The 19,667-nt window shown below is 37.7% G+C and overlaps 1 protein-coding gene across 1 annotated transcript in view; it reads left to right on the forward strand.

The window, feature by feature from the left end:
* The first annotated feature begins 528 nt into the window (after window positions 1–528).
* The window catches only part of LOC103776400 (threonine aspartase 1-like), a 62,414-nt gene continuing 43,275 nt past the window's right edge, over window positions 529–19,667 (forward strand). Inside the window, 5 exon segments of the mRNA XM_008943911.1 lie at window positions 529–594; window positions 12,316–12,422; window positions 13,495–13,548; window positions 13,550–13,585; window positions 19,513–19,632. Coding sequence (XP_008942159.1) covers window positions 13,507–13,548; window positions 13,550–13,585; window positions 19,513–19,632 — 198 coding nt within the window. The 5' untranslated portion in view covers window positions 529–594; window positions 12,316–12,422; window positions 13,495–13,506.

The following is a 19,667-nucleotide window of genomic DNA, read 5'->3' on the forward strand; positions in this document are numbered from 1 at the left end:
TATTGCAAGCATATTAAAAATTCAGCAGACTTGTCTCACTTACAAATGCTAGATAAAACTCTATGAGATAGACCTTCATCCTTCTAAATAAGGCTTATTTTTAGCTTGTGTTGTACTTCTTAAAATACTTTTTGATATTCCTGTGGCATTGGCTGACTTTCCTGGAAATACCATTCTCGTCTCATTCATCCCATGTTGGTCTTTAGGTTCTTACTAAGTTGTTAAAGAGAGTTAGACTAGATGGCATTGTCCTGGTTTAGCTGCAATTAAAAGCTGGTGCTACTTGGGGATTAATTTCAAATTTAATAGCACTCGTTTCTGTCCAATACTAAACTTAATGTCAGAGCTGCATTATCTTTTAATGAAACTACATGTAGTTGACAAATGTGATTTTAGCTGACAGTTCTGTGAAATGTAGACAGCTTACAATTTTAAAACGACCAAACCAAGTAGAAAAAAAAATAATTTGCAAGAAAAGGGGGATTTTTTTGTATGGTTTTGTTTAAACTCCCTCTTCTGTGTCTCCTAGCTTTTTAGTTGGTGAAGGAGCTTACAGATGGGCAGTTGATCACGGGATACCAGCATGTCCTCCAGGTATCATGGCTACAAGTGAGTAAACTGGTGGTGTCAGTAGGAAGAACAGGACAGAGTCATTTTAAATGATGCCTCATATCCTGAGGTGTACATCACTGTTCTTAACACTTGACTAGTTTATGGTGTTATGGTATATAAGGATGGTTTAAATTTACTAATTTTCTGTTAAGTATCTAAATAGAAAAAAATATAAACTTTTAGCAACATCTAATTCAAGTGAATTTGTGATTCTAGGATTAAATCCAGTGAAGGACTTCTTTTACATAAACATAGGCTCTTTAACAACTCAGTCCTGCAAGTCTCCATTTGTGATCCATCTTTAATCCTAAAATCACCAGCTAGCCATGTATCTAAATTCAGCAGGTGCCAGTTTGACTCTCAAATTCTTCAGTTACACCCATGTCTGAGTCTTTGTCCAGAGCTGCTCTGACCTAAAAAGACTGTCAAATTAATTCCACCTCCCCTTTTTTTTTTTGTTAGCCTAGGTAGGCTTTGCTTTGTCTGATACAGTGGAATAACCTGACCCAGAAAATGGACTTGGATTATACTGTATAGTGGCAGTAGTGAGGTCTCTTGCAAGAACTTGTTTTCTTAAAATAAATGATGATTTTATATTGAAATGGTATCTATAAATGAGGCTAACAATGAGTGCACTTACCCATGAGGAAGGAGGTTGTGGGTCCTCTTCCTCCTCTTCTGCAGTCCCTCTCTCTTTTGGAAAGTGCTGTTCCTACTAGTCTGTAGTTTGCTATAGGCAAGAATGTGCCCTACACTCCCTGTTGAAGTTATGAAGGAAAGAAATTGGAGAGCATTACCTAAAGAAGGAGAACACAAAAGATTACACCATGTTTCTTTATTTTACACTAAACAGTGTTACTGCATAAAATACAGGAGTAGTCCCTTATCTAGAGACTGAAACCCAGCCCTCCCATTAAGGCTTTTATTTGGTCTAGGTCTAAATGTAGATAAATGTCCAGAAATTGCCATTCAAAGTTGCTAATACTCAATACTTAAATGTAACCTCTGAAACAGCAGCAGCATTTTACTTCATTGTGCCTATTTTCATACATACTCATGACAACATTTCATTTTGAACAGACCCTTTTGATTCCTAGTTCCACATGACTGAAACTTTTGCCCTATCCATTTGCTGTCCAAAACAGCATTTGCAGAAAAGCTTTTGGGCTCGGTTAAGGAGAATGCTTTGATTTCTGTGACCCTAGATGGAGTAAAAACACTTAAAGGTTTGGCCTTTTGTGTCTTGTGGGTTTTTGTTTGGGTTTTGTTTATTTGTAAGAAAGTAGTTGCTACTTGTGTGTAGGAGATATTCCAGAAGGAATTTTGACTAATTCCACTTGCATGTGCAAAAGTTTCCATTGTTTCTAGTACCAGTGTGCTTCTGTTGTGACAGAGATTGTGCTGTTAGTTGCCAGATGATATCTTACTGGCTAAAACGTACCCTGCTCAGAGCAAATATACATGTTATGGCTTAAAAATAAGGATGACCACTGCTAGTTTGGTTTATCTTACCCAGACTATGAATTTACATTGGAGAAAGATCAGAGGAATAATCCCAGCCAATATATTTTCACAAACCTACTCCAGAACACCAGTGATTTCTTTTTGTCTCCTCAGTACGTTCAACATACTTCTGTTTAGCAAAACCACTACCAGGATTGTGGACTTACTCCCATTGTAACACCAATACAGAATGTCATTTGCTGTTGCCATGACAACGGAAAAAAATATCAGTAGTGAATTTGCCAACCCCCCTTTGCTTCCCACAGCCCCTGCTTTCACCCAGGTTTGTACACACTGTAATACACACCTATGTGATTAGATCTGTGAGCCATTGCAGAGGATGGAGCTGCTCTAGGAATGAACTGATGCTGTGAAGCAGGCTGTGGCTGTTAAGACTTGAATGTTGTAGACTATGGGAATGTTATTCTGGAAGAATGATTTCAGATTAGAGTAATTGAAGGATGTGCAGGGAAAAAAACCCCAGTGGCAGAGACTGAGATACAATCAGATATTCATTGTAAAACTCAGCAAAGTGCTTAAAATTCTTCACAGATGTTCTCTAATTCTGTTACTTGACCTTAGCAGAAATGCTAGTCCATGTCTAACTGGATTTACAGTTCTGCTTTAGTTTCCTTAGAAAAAAAATGGGATGGTGGTGTCTGCTATTTAAGTGCCTAAAGTGGATATGTAGGAAAACAATATTAGCTTATGTAAAGGTTGCTTTCTTAGCCATTTTAAAAGGCATCTAGGAAAGGATTGCCTGAGCAACTGAAAAACTGTCATTTCCTTAAAGTTTTAGTGCATTTAATTTTGCAGAATAATTATTAGTGGTAATAAATCTGATTTTTCTTTTAAAACAAAATAAAACCAGAGAGCAATAAAGAGCAAACAAAAAAAAAATTAGTTATAGAAAATAATGCTGTGTTGATTTTCATAGCAGTCCTTAGCAAAGCTAGTCTTCCAAGGCATAGACTATGAACACGGTGTGTGACAACTTGGGATTGTTACAGCTGAAAAGAGGCTAGAAACTGACTCACAGGTGACATGTAGGAAAGCCAAAACTGTTTATTTCAGTGTTACTAGGGGAGGGAAAGTTAGAGGTGTTTGAGATTACACTTGAGGAGAATGCTGGTTCCAAGCAGCCCCAGAGGATCTCATCTAAGTGAGCTGTTGTGCTAAGTAGTGTAACAAACTTAAGAAACCAGGATACTTTTGTTATTCCTGCTAAAATTGCTATAGTAGAGCCTGCATGGAGTATTGGGGGTAAATTAACTTGAAATTATGTGACTGTTGAATAACTCTGTAACATGAAGAATGAAAGAATTGCTAATCCTCAGGAAAATACGTTTAGTAACTCAATAACAAAAAAAAAAAAAACTCAACCCCAGAAAACTGCCTGAACCTTAAACGTGTACTTGCAATGAGTATTAGCAGGGAGAACTAGGTGCATCTGTTTTGGCTTCTCTGAGCTGCACATGGAAATTTATTCTTGAAGTCACATTATTCTGTCTCTTTTTTTCCCAGACCTGAGATGGCACGAGTAGTGTTAGCCATGCTGTAGGGCTGTGGGGTTCTGTGCTTGGTTTTGCACGGATGGAGCTCTCTGTCTGATCAGTTACACAGAAAGTTGCACGATCAGCTTTGTGGTCACAGTCCATAATTCTCTCAGAACTATCAGAGTATCAGAGCACCAGACTGAGCCGATGTTGTAAGCCATGTTCCTTGCTGAACTACATGAAGGTTATGTCACGGCTCACCTGCTTTGTCTTCTTCAGTTTGCCAAGTGTGTGAGGAAATGGGATTTCTACCGTTTGTAGAAACCTGGTGGCTTTCCAGTCTAGTGAGTGGGTGTTCTTAAAAAAAAAACCTGAAATGTGATCTGCCTGTACTGCCCACAGTCTGCAAGAAAGCTGAATTTATTAATTCCTGTCCATACTAGAGCTTAATTCCTGCCAGTACTAAAGCCCGTACTAGCTTAGGCTGGAGCTTTGTTACCTTGTGCTAGGACTGCTGTGAAAGTGAGATCCAAGTGTTAAGAGTGTAATTACAATTTAGAAATACTACTTACTGTACTGTGCAACTTCTTATCAATGTTAAAAGTATAGTTTACTCTAAATAGACAATGTGAATTTGAGGTACAGCTTCAACTATCAGTATCTGTGCTCTCACTAGTAATAGCCAAACCACTTTTATCTGGATTGTTTCTATTCAGCCTGTAGTAGATGCAAAATAGTTGAATTGACAAAGATAATGTGGTCTAAGACAACATCTTGTAGTGGCTCACTATGCTAAATCTTCAAAGGGAAAAGCAGAAAGCTTGTACCTCTAACTGTTAACAATGTGGAAATGACTGTAAGTACTTTAGTACTTTACATAAGAACAAAAGCAGCTGTGGTAGATTCACATAGCTTGATAACTGGAATCCAAGAGTAGCCACAAATGATGGTTAAGGAAGAGTGTAAGAGCAGGGCAGATAGATATTTCCCTCTCCCTATTCCATTTCCTATCCCAGACTACATTACTGAGTCATGACTGGTTCCTCATACATGGAGGTAATCAGTGGCATTTTCTGCATTGAAATTGTTTCCTCTTAAGCCCATATTTATTTCTGTCATCTGCAAAAACCTTCAGTGTGTAGGTGTGGATTGTGTGAAGAACTACCTCTTATTATTCTGTGACTTGCTGAATAAATTCTGCTCTTTTTATTGTCAGGTTACTACTCAGAATCCTTTGCTCAAGTTCTCCTACTACCTTGTATAACTTAGTGTCATCAGTAAAATCAAATTGTGTTGCTGAACAGAGTAGGTGCCACTATAGGTTGATTTGGCATTCCACTTATAGTGAGATATGTATTTACTTCTGCTGTGTTTTCTGGTTTTCAACTGATTTTGTGTACACAAGGATATTTGCTTTTCTCTTCTGGCTGTTGGGCTGATTTAAAGAGGGAGTCTTTTCTAGCTAAGTGTCATGCAGGTTGTCCTGTACCATATGCCTCCCTCTCCACGAGTATTGCCTACCTACCCTGCCTCTCCTCCAGACCTCACCCTACCCTCAGTTGTCTCCTCCCCTTCACTGTTATTGCATTAAGGAAAACATTTGCCATATTCCTGGAACTGTGCTCTGAGGTACAGTCAGTGGCTCAGGGCAGTGTTTTGTTTCTTTGTTTTTAGGGTGAGAATGAAATAGATCCGAAGAGAAACGCAAGGGCTTTGGGGATTTGATTAGGAAGCTTGGTTAATCTGAATACATACCTGGGTTTAAGAAGCTAAGAGGTATCTTTCACATAGAAGAAGCTTGTCTTCTAACAGTGGAAGTGGCCACATCTGTCCCATAATATGCTAAGTAAATGCGCTGTGGTAAATGCATGTGTTTCACTGGCAATAAAAAAAGAGAGAAGTGAAGGAGGAAAACCAAAAAAAGGCCAGATATGATATAAATTCTCCCTGAAATTGACCATAATTTTGTAGGTTCACTTGCAATTCTGAAACCTGAGCAGCCAAGTGCAACCACTAGAATGGCTGTAAGTAAGTCTGAGATAGCCAGGAAAAGAGCTGGACTGGAGTACCCAGAAGGGGCTTTAAATGAAAGTCTTCCAAGGAGCAGAAAAGGCTGCTTGATGCAGAAATGGTTTCTTCCAGGAAGTGGTAAGAAATTGTATGTCCAGCAAGAGTTTACCCTGAGTTGTTGTGAAGAACAGACCTGTACAGAAGTGCTCTGAGAAAGATAGGTTATTGTTTAAGATGTTTTTGGTGCTAAGTGTGTCTTTTTTCACATTCATGGTGCTGTCTCCATCAAAGTGTGGTGAGATGGGAAGTAGCACTAGTAGTGTTCAGTCCCAGTGCAAGCATAAGTGGTGTTAATTTGTCAGTTAGAATAGCTTTGTTGAAATGAAATTTATTTTCATCTGTCTGTTCTGATTTGTGCCAATTATTTTAGCAGCTGCTCAAGAGAATTCTTCACTGGATCATTTTAATTCATGTGGGTTAACTAATTTATTAGTATATTCCTTTTAAATTTGCTTCTATCCAATAATTGCATTCTCTTGTAATACAGAATAGAAAGATAAAATGCAGAAAGTTCTCCTTTCTGGTTCTTTCAGTTGACTATAAGAAATGTCTGCCAGGGGGTGCTGTATGATTGGTCAGAGCTCCATCTGTACTTCAAGGATTAAAAAATATCCTTAGACTTTTAGTCTTTTCAATTTACAGCTTGTTTTTAGACAAGGATTGCTGAACAGTCACAGGTTGCATAAGGTTTATTGCATAATAATGTGTTATGCCTGTAGTAAAAACATTGGAGTTTTTGTTTGTGTTCCCAGCTTGCTGTTCCACCACTGTAAATAAGGTTTGAGTATTGTCCTGAACTTGATTTGTGATTGAGTGGTATAGAAATTTGTATTTGTTACTTCTGTTTGAAAACTTAAATAGTACTTTCCTGAATTTTCAAAGTAGCCTAAAAAAACTATACAAGGGAATGGATGTGGCTTATGAAAGCATGGGAATTTTAAGAAAACACAGACTTTACTAAAAACATTTTGCATTAACTTTGGGCAAGAAATGTTAGTGTATTATAATAAAAAGGCTGTCAGCTATAGGCCTATTTAAAGTACACAGAGGTGTAGAATTAACAAGTAAACATGTAACAGTTTTACCATTATTTAAAAGGAAAAAAAAAACCCTTACTCTTGCATTTTGTTCTGTATGTACAATTCAGCAGTTTTGAGGACTTCATGAATAGGACAATTCTGGGTTTTTTTTCTCTAATAATTTTTCTTTTCTCTGAATCATTTCTAATGGGCTGTGAAAGGTGACTAAGAGGAAGTTCTGAAGAGCTATTCAGCATGGGGAATACAGATGTCTTTCATTTACTTAGTCACTTTATCATTATGTAATAGCACTCAAGATTTGTGGTTTAATTTTAAGTTGTACATAGTAGAATGATAAAAGGAGTTAGGGTAATGATCAGACTGCCAGAGTGCCAATAGTTCACAAGATGAGTAAATGATGTGGAAGTTCTATGGCAAACAAGTGGCACACAGGTGACATCTCTGAACTGACTCAGAGACCTGTGATCTCTTTTTCCTTCCACTAATCTGCCTGCTGAAAGTTGTCGTCATCACTTAACAGAAAGAGATGAGAAAGGAGTGTAAAAAGCTGGTATGAAAGCTGTATTTATTGTCTTGCCAGCATAATGCAGGAGATGGATCTTGTGCTAATGAATTATGCAGTGAACATCTTGTGGTCCTTTCTTATCAGGCTACTCAGTAACACTGGAACCTTTTGAAAATGGTAAAATCTGTAGGAGTCTGAACTGGGGGCAAGTTGTGCCTGTGAGATTTTTCTTCTGCATTTATAGACAATACATCATATTATCAAGCACACATTCAGACACCACATCCACAAATACCAACCTGTCATGCAGGCGAGTGGTGGTGAGCAGGAGCTACTTCCACCTGTTCTGTGCTCAGCCATTGATCCTCCTCCACAGCAAACCCCTGCTCTTGTCTCAACTTCTACAGCTCAGCCATCACCAGATATTCCACCCAGTGCTTCCACAGCTAGACCCAAAACACACTGCATTTCAGTACAGAGTGCATGTGGGTAGCTCTTGTTGGTACCTTGCAGAGCTGAAGGGAGAATGTGGAGAGCTGGAAAGATGTTTCCAGGTTTTTGGAGATTTATTCTTTGCAAGGACATGTCACAAATAATGTAAATGTGAGACTGAAGTCCTGAGCTTTTACTAATCATCTAGTTTTGATACGCTTCTGTTGGCAGCCATTGCATGTCTTCAATCTGGCTGAGGCCTGAGCATGGCATTTAAACGCTAACAGACAATCATTTGGTAAAGCTGTGGGCTTTTTGTTCTTTTTTTCCTTCCTCTCCCAGCAGCTCTGAAGTAGTTTTGTTCATGGCAGTGTGTCCATAAATGAGAAAGCAAAACAGCAGGACTGGTTGTACTCTGGCTTCTGAGACACAATTCATTGAAGAAGGAGTTTGAACGTACACACTATACCTGTGTAGGGTAGTCACTGTCAGAGACTTTTGTATGAAAGCACATATTTGTTTTTCATCTAAACTTTTAAATTCTTGAGCAAAATCAAAGGATTCTGTACTAAATACCTTTCTATAGATTCCAACAACAGTAACTCTGGGCTATGATCCAAGAATTTTTCAAATAAAATGCCATCTATTCCTTTACCTCTCTTTTTCTAGTTTCTTCCCCTCCCAAGCCAATAAGCTCTACCTCTCTTGCTCCCTTTTTCCTTGGCCCAGGCAACATCAGGCTGATAGAGTTAATATTGCATTTGTTTTAGGAAAACATGCCTGTCTTCAACACTGTATTGCGTCCTTTTCCTCTTCACAAGCTTGGAATGTGTTGTTTTGTTGGAGAAGGTGAGAGTGGTTTTTTTACTGTCATTTAGGACACACGAAATTTCTTAGCATCGTTGCACCACAAAGTTGAGGTTTTGTTTTAGATTTCATGTTAATTATTGATTTAAACTGTGCAGGCATTTTCCTTTTGTGTATAGTGCTTATTTTCAAAGTTTTCAGAGGGTTATTTTTCCTTCTTATGTATGCATCATTAACCAAGTGCATTTGAATCTTGGAATTTTTTGTTGTTGTTGTTCATAAAATATTTTATTGAACACAAAACCCCATAGTTTATCCTTTGTCAACAACCAAACTTACAGGACGGTTTCAGAAAATATTAATTTAATCTTTTATTTCCTTAGTGTGGAGCTTGTTTTTGTTTTCTAGTTAGTTTTGTCACTAGTAGAGCAAGACAAAACAACCAGAGTAGTAGCCAATTTAATGGCATTTATAGTGGTTTTATGTAGGTAGAACATGTGAAAGGCAGGAATAATGAACCAATTCTATTGGTCTTTATTCCCTTATTCTTTGGAGGAAAAATATCAAATTTATGACTGAAGACTTTTTTTTTAACTGATCATCTGAAGATGAGCATAAATCAGTGCCAGAGGGAAAAAGAGAAATTGCCAAGTTTTGTTTTACAGATTAATCCTTTATTTCACAAGTCTTTGGTCAATTTGGAGCTATTAGCTGTTTTACCCTGCTAAGAGGTGTTGCTGATCTCTGATAATAATTATTTTCTGTAAATAACGAAAGGCAATTTTTCATCAGTCCTTGCTAAAACAAAAAGTTTTCAACTTTCAGATGAAAGTTAAATCCTAATAACTATTCCGAGGTTGAATGTAGCCTGAGAGCAAGATTCTCCACTCTAGGAGAAGTCTGAACAGACTTTCTTCCTCACAGTATGGAAAGGTGTGACATTTCATGCTAGATGGAATAAAACTTGAGTGCTTGAATTAATATGTTAATCTGTACAAGTGACTATGGGAAGGGAGGCTTGATATTAAAAAAATGAACTCTACTCCACCTCTGAAAAAGAACTCATTTATCAAATACTGGAACAGGGGCCCAGAGGAATTGTAAGGTCTCCATCTTTGAAGGTATTAAAATTTGGCAAGGTCTTACTCAGCCCTTTTGAATTGGACTTGCTTTCCTAGGAGGTTAGTCTGCATCACCTCCTAAGATCCCTTCCAACTTACTTCATTCTATGTTACTAGAAAACTTTCTTCACTTTTTGTCTGACTTAGCTTAAAATACACAAAAAAACCCGTGTGTCATGGCAGCTCCTGGGGCTCTGGACGTCTGATCAGCCAGCAGGAGTCCCTGATGCACCACACCACTTCTCTGTATGAGACTAGCAAAGTAGGAAAAGCAATGGAATGGAAGTGCATGATGAGCCTTTACCCCAACATGCAGGTGAAGGGCAGTTGGGGTACCCAAGAATTGAAAATATTTCTGATGCCTGAGGAGTAGGCAGACTTTTTGTTAGCCAAAATTATTGCTGTCCATAGTAGAGTCATCCATTCTGTAAACATGACAAGGTGGTATGTTTCTAGCCTAACTCCATACGTAGTATTTCTTGTTGCCTAGTCAAATGTATACTTCTTTGTCAGTAATGACTTGTTTTCTGCCCTGTATTTCCTAGATTTGTGATACCAATTTGAAATAGCAATGCAGATAAGAAGGTACTGTTAACCATTAGGTCTATCAAAGCAAATCTTCCAGTTTTCTTCTTATTTTGAAAAGGCAAACAGAATCTTAAAGCACAAGATGAAGTCTGAAAATTTTTTAATCGCTTAGCTAGATTTAAGTGAATGGAACATCTCTCTTAAGCTGAGAGAACTTCATCTGTTGCAGGCAAGATGGCAGGATAAGTGGCAAGGAAGGTGTAGCTGGAGTGGTGATGCTGAGGAGCCACAGAGCAGCACCCTGTGTAGCTGGCAGGGCAGTCTGGGACTAGCCCGTGTGACCTCTAGTTTTGATGGGATCACTGTGAGCGTGCAAATACTGCAGAAGGTTTTAGGACACCACTAGCACTGGATTCTGGGGTGCAAAGAAAACTTCTTGTGTTCAGGTTTTCACATATGGGCTCCCTCCGGTCTTGCTTTTGTCTGGCTTCTCTAGGTACACAGGGTTTGTTCTGAATTGGTGAGAGGGAATGGCAGCAGTAGGTACCAGGCTTAGGCATATTTGTCCCTGTGTAATACCTACTTCTCCTGAGTACCAAGTCTGGGCACCATTCTTGCTCACCCATACTGTGGCTCTGCCCATAGGTATTTGCTGTATTTTTTGTAGTTTTGTCAACTTACAAGTTCTCCTGTTGAAAACAATGTGCTGGCTTGCTTTATACTGTGGCTGTTACTGTTTAACAAATTCATGATATGTGTGAGGTTTTTTCTGTTTTTTCTTCCCCACCCCCACTAAAATGATTCTTTTCCTCCTCCCTCTTATCAAGTATTTGGTTATTTTTTACCCCTTGGAGGACCATATTTCAAACATAGAAATGTGTTATCCAAAGTAGCTGCATTAATCAGATCTGTAAGGTAGAAAGAGTTCTTTTCTTGGTGATGGCAAATTAATATCTGTTTACAGTTTTAAAAAACTGGTATTCATTGGGTTTTAAGAGAAAAATGCCAGCTTTCTCATTACTTTTAGTTTAGATGCATGAATAAATGTGGTACTTTAAGGTCCAGTTTAATGTACTTAAAAACAGGTTTAAAGGAGAGTTCAGTAGGTGATTTTGGCACCTGCATGGGTAACTTTGAAAGAAGTAAAATGCTCAGTGTCTGTGTACTTCATGAGAATTGTAAATGAAAGCTGTGTGTTCTGCTGGCTCTGCAATATTGATTTTGTTCATAGACTGTTCTTGCAGCTGTTCCAGCTTTCTGAATAATAGCTGTGTAGCTATATTCAGAATTTCATTTAAAATGACTTTTTTTTTTAGGGTTATAGATTAAATAGGGAACCTATGGTTTTTAACTTCCATTGAGTTTGTGACTTACCTGTATATGTCTCCTGAGAGCCTGATTCTGCATGACTCAGTGGCAAAATAAGTCTGTGTGTCGTCCTCCCCCCAACTCCTTTCTCTACATTTCAAAGAGGATGTTGGGAAAATCTGTGGGCAATATTAAGTCAAAACTAATTTAAACTAAATATGTCAATATCTGCAATTTTTTAATGGACTGAAACTTCTATAATGGGAACGTGTCATTTTGGTCTCTTAAGCATAACAATTTTTTTTCCCCTCCACTTTAGAGAACACTTCCCTTCTGAATGTGGGACTTAGATGTGGAAAATGCATGTTTGTCTTCTCAAGACCTAGGTGGTCTTTAGACTGTGTTGGATTATGGAACATAAAAATATTGCTAGACTATTGTGTGGCTTTAAATATAGGGGTAAACATCCAGACATGCAATTGAGGTAATAAAATAGTAGCCTAATTTTACGGATATCAGAAGGAGCTCACATGGTACCTATTTACTTGTCAGCAGTCAAACCCAGTAATTGTAACACAAGCCACTTTTCTGTTCTCTTCTGTGCAGTGCTGCTTCTTTGCAACCAGAGAGACATTTAGACCAGCATAGCTTCCATGTGTGTTCAGCAACTTGTTTCTACTAGATACTTTGCCCATCACTGTTGTAGAACTTTGCACTTAAGAAAAGATGTAAACATCTTGTACTGAAATGTAAATAGTTGTTGGCTTTTTTTATTGATGCTTTTTGCATCAGTAAAAATGTGGGGGGTGAGACCTCCGAAATGCCAGCTTATCAATATTTGTTTAAATTAAGTGAATTTTACTAAGTTAAATACTTTTAAACTATTTTCATAGGGTTTAGTTTAGCAGCTTTTAAGAGGAACAAGAGGAAGCTGGAGTTGGCTGAAAAGGTGGAAACAGATCTCATTCAACTAAAGAAAAGAAGACAATCAAATGAAAAGGTTAGTTCTTGTTGAAAATTTTGTTGTATCATCCTAAACTTTCACCTGATTGCTAATAAATTTCATGTCATATATGATGAGACTAACGTGGCATTGGAATCCATTTCTCCTTGAGCATCCTAATGTTTAGATGAGATAATGATAACTTAGTGAAATTCAAACTTTCTGCCTTGCTCTTTGAAAACCAAAATGTCATTTTGTGTCTTGTTTGTGCTATGAAAAGTATTTTGCTCATTTTGAACTAGAAACATGACAAATGTAAACACAAACAGATAATTATTTACTGAAACATTTTCTTCAGCTTGGGATCTCTGTCACTGTTTCCCACTTTTTAATGTTTCCTGAGCGCACTGCATTATGGAGCTGGAATTGGTGAAATTTGAAATATCAGGTAGGTAAACATGTGCATCTGTGCATGCATCTAGCATTGACCTGGCCCATATTACTTGTACTAAAAAACTATTAGCATTCCCTCTGTTCCCCTCACTCTTAGTCTGACTTGAGGGAATTTCTTACCATTTGAGAATGTTGACCACAGTATTTGTTTACTATTGAATATCAAAGTGTAGCTCATAAAGTTGAATGCCTACGCTTTATTTGGGGCCTGTGGGCTTTAGGATTGGCCATTTCCCTCTGCTAACTAAGCTGACTGACCACTGCCTTATGCAGTTGCATATGTTGATGTAAATAACGTATAAATCCCAGAAAATTGGCAAAAAAAGTTTATTCTCGGTTGTCTGTGCAAATGCAAACCAGTGTTAAATTAGGCATTTTTCTTCTGTGTTCTTAGATAAGAAGTCTTCCCTAGCAGAGTGCTAATTATTCTGTTTTCAAGGAGAAGTCCTGTAAAGAAAGCAAGGATAGAGGTGGGGGGAGAAGTTAGTTTTTAGTTTTGAAGCTTTTCCAATTTACAGGACTTCCCATCCCGCCTTGTGCAACTCATGGTGTTAAAATGTAACAGAGGGAGGAGGGGTCTTTGGACAGGATTGACCTTCATGTAATAAGGGGCAAGTCAATGCTTGAAACTTATGCCAATGCATGAGCTTACCGACCTGCAATTTGAAATTTCAAGGGCTCCAGAGTCATGTGCAGCACTTGTGGGAGACCCCCAAAGGCCAGTGGTGGTAGGTAAAGGAGGTGATCAAATAGAGCTCCGCTCCCCGGTAAGTAGTCCAGTCACATCACACACTGGTTCTGTCAGCTTTCTGGGAGCATCCTGTCCATGGAGGGGGGGTTGGAAACCAAGCCATGCTAACGGCATGGGCTCCTTGTGCTACCCACAGAGTCTAGCCTTACAGGAAGTTTGGTTTTTCAAAATGAAATAGAATTGAAAAATAAAATTGCAGAAGAGCAAATTCTAAAACCCAAAACCTTACAATAGTTCTATCTAAGCTAATAGAAAAGTGTCATTTAGCATGCACAAGGCACATATGTATCCTCCCAAAACCTATCAAAGCAGAAGTCTCATAAAAGGTTTAAAAAGAATTGTTTAAAAACTATTTAAATATTTGAATAATTTAAGGTTCATCTCCTTGTCAAAGTTAGACTTTAATTGATAAATAATAATTTCATTTTATTATTTGCTGTGCTTCTCTGGAGCTGCAGAGCTGTCCCTTTCAGCAGGTGTTGATAGCTTTTTATTGTCTAGTTTGACTAACCTTCTTCAAGCCTATGCTGCAGCTTAGGTTATGTGCCCGTTGTTTTAAATTCTAGTCCCTTTTTTGTCTATGAAATTGTAGAATTTGGGAGAAGAACAAGGTGGAAAGCATGTTAACAAAGCTGAAGTTGCATAAAATCATAACTAAAAGGTCTGTGTGAAGAGATAGGTGTTGGGGGCCATAAAAAGGCTGAAATGATGTGGTATTTTTAGCTGCTGATAAATTTCACCAGTTTAAAATAAATACACAGTTTTAAAAATGACTTTTGAATAAAAAAATTATTCCAAGATCAGAAAGAATGAGAGACTGTTTAAATGTCATAAAAATTGTAGGGACAAACCAGGCAGTGTACCTTAATAAAGGACTTCTATTTCCCAAGTAAATTGAATTTTCTTTCTTTTATTTTTCTTTGTTTATCCAGTATGGGATTTGTAGAGGGTTATGTGATTGCACACAGGAAGATCCTTTAAAAACATCGCCAAATTTTGGAAGTGATTTTGAAAAATTTTGAAAATGGAGGCTTTTTGAAGCTATAGTGACTTATATATTGACTTATATAATTAAGGACTTATTTTTGTTTGTGTGAATTAACTAGACATATTTATAGGGAGACTGGTTATGATGTGTTAATTCAGCCAGGTGCCATTCTGAAATTTGCACCTCAAGTACCAGTGAACATCAGAAAGTAAATGTTTGTCTTCCTACTGTTAACCTGACTTTTACAAGAGGAGATTGTCAGTGAAAATAGCTTAGTGGGGTTTGGTAAAAGACCTAGTTTTAATTTCTCTTCTGCTATTACAAACATTATTTACGACTATGCTGAAGTTACTTGTATGAAGAGTTGTCCTCTCCTTGAATTGAATAAGTGGTGCTAAGAATTTCCAGTGCACATGCATTTTTAATAGGTTAATTTTTATAGGTTAGTTTTTTATAGGCTAGTGATTTAACTCCGTAAGACACATAATTTAGTTTGAGATTTAATAAAACTGATTTAGTTTTTAATCTATTTAACCTGTGTACTGAAGTATGAAGATGCATGTGGAATTGGCAGTTTCATATTCTTCAGCTATGGTATTGAGACAAAACCACAATATATTTAGAGAAGTGTCAAGATCAGATTGCTTTGAGAGCACTTCATGCTATGCTGTCAATTGCCCTAGAGAAAAAACATTTCTAGAATTTGGTATGTGTGAATTGATCCCAGTGCTTACAGAATAGTGACATTTACCTTTGACTTAGATGGATTTAGAAGTGTTTCTTTTAAGCAACATTTTCGTGATTAAAGTATTTTAAAGATTCCTTCTCACCTTGTTAAATAGTGCTGTAATCAACAGAAGTGCTCCATCAAGAACACCTTCAGCCTGAGATTTTAGAAGACTAAAATATATTATTTGTTGATATACGATTCTCTAGCTAATGCTATCCACTGCTGTGCTTCTCTCTGTTCCCACATGGTCTTCAAAGGCCCAACATGGGACATACTAGGAGATTTATCTGCTGTCCTGTTCCGTTTTGTCTAGCAGGATACTGTAAAAAACCATGTTTATAGCGGTATCTGTTTGATCTAATTATCATCAAATAGAAAATCCTAATTATTTGTGAGGATGGTTGGGTAGTAGCATATAGATGTTAATTGTATCAGTCTGATTCATTTTGCATTTTGTCAGTTATGATACTCAGAAGTGAGATTTGATGGCAGTTACTTTTCACAGAATTTCAGAATAATCTTGAGAGGAATAAGGCCCTGTGTGTAGATGTTTTTCAGTGGGTACTGGGTAGAGTTCTCCTAAATTGTTAATTCCTTCCTTAGGGCATGGTAAAATGCTGACTATTTATGGGATTTTTTTTCTGCAGGAGAAGGAAGGTTGAGATTTCCAAAATACTTGATAGAACTCTAAATTTGTGCAGATGAGCATCTTCCTGCTTTGTGTGGATGTTCTTGGCTGAGTTTGAGTATTTGGTCCATGATGTGGGATCTTAACTTTTCACACTGACTTTCAGTTGTTTCTATGTAAATTTTAACAAACATTATGAACCATGTATATGGAACATATAATTATCTATGTAAACTTTGAAACTTTACCTACATAATAGATTATTTTTGGGTTGCAATACTACATTGTTAAAATCCCCAAATGGCTTTTGTAAGTGACGTGTTAGTTTGAATTAACTCAAGTCAGCTTTGGAATTGACCAGCTATCACCAAGTAATAATTAGATTTCCTCTGGAACTTGCAGATTTTAAATCAAAGGTGCTAAATTAATGAATCAAATACATAAAAAGATAAGGGCAAGCAAACTGGATCTCATTTAGTACCTGTTGGACCCATATAGAATTTGGACTTACTACAATTCATAAAGCCTAATGTATTTAATATATTTATTTTGACTGTCTTGGCACCAGCTTGATGAGATGCTGTACTTTTCAATGTTCGTATGATTTGAAGAGGTGAAATGTGTGACTCTGGAAGTCTTCTCACCAGGTGCATTCTTCCTAGAACTCCTTAGGCATATAATGCCTTTTTGTGTGGAGAAGTACAGGAAGTTCCTTTGTTAAACTGATGAGCTCTTCATTTACTAGTTCAGAAATCATAGCATTGTCAGTACAGTTCATATACATGGAAGACTTTTAGTACTGTGATGCACAATTGATTCATGGTATCACTTGTAACTGTGAAGTCAGTAATGTTGAGATCTGACAATGTCTTTTTCCCTCTGGATATGGAATAGGACTGGTCCTCACTGGTTTTCAGTTTGTTGAGTAAGCATAGCTATGGCACCAGCAGTTACTCTTTTTCTGATCACAAAAAAAAAGCCCAAACTTATATTACTGAGAAGGAAAATATGGAGTACCTTCACTTCAGTGGTACAGATTCCCTGCAGCAGATTGTTTGGACGAGGTTAAAAACAAATGCTTCCCCTAAAAAAAGGTCTCCAGACTCCTAAGTGCCACTGAATTGACAGCAAATACTGATATGAAATAGATCTTCTTTTATAGGAAGAAAATTTCCCTGCGACATATACTTGTAAATACTTGTGGGGTTTTAATTAAAATATGGTTTTAAGAAAGAAACTGGCAATATAGCTATGGAAGGCAAATATTCTATGCCTGTCAGAGCTAAAGCAGGAGATGGATGGCAGATTGAGCAGTTTTACCAATGCTGCATAGAAGGCTGCAAGCATTTTTTCTTTGCTGGGAGGTGATATGGAAAACATACTGGCCCATACTGAGCCTCATCCTTCTAAAATGTGTTTCTGTTCATTACAGGAGTCCCAAGTGTTTGATTTAATATGAATTAAGATTGCACAGGTGGCCTTAATTCTGGTGTTTCCTAACTTTTGATGGGCTTGATTTTCATATCCGTAGTTGTCTGTTAATGAAGTTTTTTGTTGTGGCTGTAATTTCCTTTGATAAAAGGGGCAGAACAAACCTGCATCATATTAGTTGTTCTTCTCTATATAGAAATCATGAGTTCATATGAAAATTCATCTTAGGAAGAGCTTATCCAGTCTGATCTTGAAAAGCTCTGAGGATGGGAGTCTGCACCTCCAGTAGGCAGCATCCTCTGCTGCTGAAGAGCTTTTCAGTCCACTGAATATTATTGTTCTAACTGGGTTGGTAATACCTGAATTAGGTAGTGACTGACAGTCCTGGGAGGTTTGAAATACATTTGCCCATGTGATGTTAAGGAAGAGTTCTTTAAGTTTCTTCTGTCTTTATAACTTGGAAGGGAACTTGCTCTTTTCTTATCTCCTTTGCACCAGTACTCAAAATTCCTTTTGCCTTTCCTTCTCCTACCTTCATTGATTCTAGTTTTTACCTTCCTCTGCTTTTCAACTTTTCTTCCCAATGCCAACTGAGACCTTAGATGTATGATTTTTCATCTCTCTTTTTCTAAGCAGTTGTTCTGCTTTACTGTTAGGCCACCCATCTGTTTGTTTTAATGTTGAATGTAGTTAGTGCCAGCTTCTGAGTGTAGACTTGTCCAGGAAGATCTGGGTGTAGAGCGAAGAAACTTACTCTTACTCTGGATAAAAGCCAGGGATGACAATTCTGCTTAGGAGTTCCATATGCTTGAAAAAAACTATAAAAAATGCTGTGGGTGCTGCATTGTGTATTTTTCCTTCTAAGATTGGTGCAATATTAACTCAAGTGTTGTCACTTAATTTGTGTGGCTGGAACATCATCAGCATGGGGCTCCTAAGAATTCTGCTTGACAAGTGATGTTCTATGCCTAAGGAAATTTTAACAGATAATGGGAACTTGATAATTTTCAGTTGAATAGTTGGGTGTAGGGGATTTTTTTCTTCCTTCAGAGCCTAGTCTAGAAAATAGGCATTTATATGAATAGCTTAATTTCCTTTGGAATTATTTGCTTGGGTAAGTTTATGTAGGATTTTTTTAATGCAGTAGGTTTTTATACGTGAAAGACTGATCAGCTGAAGGCTTGTACAACAGCAGCTTTCATCTCTGAGGTGTTTCTGGATGGTGTTTCAGTTTGGTCTATTCATTTTATGTATATGGCATTTCTGTGTCACATCAGAAGTGTGTGACTGGGCTTGAAGTCGGGGTGCCTTGCACTGGGCTCTGCAGAGGAGGGGGATCTAGGGCAAACCTAGGCAGAAAGGGAACGCTGCTTTTCCTTGTAGAGTGACTGAACATGGTGTATTAAGGGAGAGAGGAAAGAAGGAAACATCCAAGGTGAGACAGCTGAAGTGGTTGCAAGACAGTAGGCAGAGAGCTTCCATCAGCAATGAATGTTGAAAGAGTCCTGCAAATCTGAGGAGCATATCTGCCTCAGAAGCAGTGGAATGCTTTTCTAGTACCCAGAAGAAGTGAAGGACAATTGATTTCAACTAGGAAGCAACTGAAGATTGCTAAACTGACAACAAGTCTGGGAGAAAGAATATGTCCTGGGGGAGATTTCTTCTCAAGGTCTATTGATTACCCTGCTGAAAACAGCAGAATTTTTCTTTACAGGGTAAGCTGCCTTTAGTGGATTTTTTTAAATATTATTTTTAATCATATATAGCTTTAAAAACCAGATTCTCTGAAAGTATCATCCAGCTTTCAGAGAAGGCCTTTTGAAATTAGTTACTGAATCATTTCTTGGTGGACAAGGTCCCACCACTAAGAAAACAGCATTTTTGTAACTTCTGTGAGTAAAGACAGGTAATCTAAGCATTGAATGAGTCCTGAGTTATTTATTACCTTCTTGATTCCAGAGAAGTTTTCTTCAGGTCCTGTCTGAGGCTAAAAAGCATTTTGGGAAGATAGCAGCAGGCATGGTACAATTTGCATGAATAGCAAACCCGTTCTGTTGATCAGCCTGTCACTTGGTTTTGTGCACGTTAGTTTGCACACTGCTGAGAAGTATGATCTGACTTTAATATACTGTTTTTAGTAGTTGTTTCTGTTTGTGTGTCCTGCAGGAGAACGTCTCAGGAACATTGGATACAGTTGGTGCAGTTGTTGTTGACCAAGAAGGAAATGTTGCTGCTGCTGTCTCCAGTGGAGGTTTAGCACTAAAGCATCCTGGAAGAGTCGGTCAGGTGATTATGCCCTTCCAGTTGGGAATGAGTGTTCA

Source organism: Merops nubicus, unplaced genomic scaffold, assembly GCF_000691845.1.
Source record: "Merops nubicus isolate BGI_N331 unplaced genomic scaffold, ASM69184v1 scaffold16537, whole genome shotgun sequence".
In the NCBI taxonomy this organism is placed as follows: domain Eukaryota; kingdom Metazoa; phylum Chordata; class Aves; order Coraciiformes; family Meropidae; genus Merops; species Merops nubicus.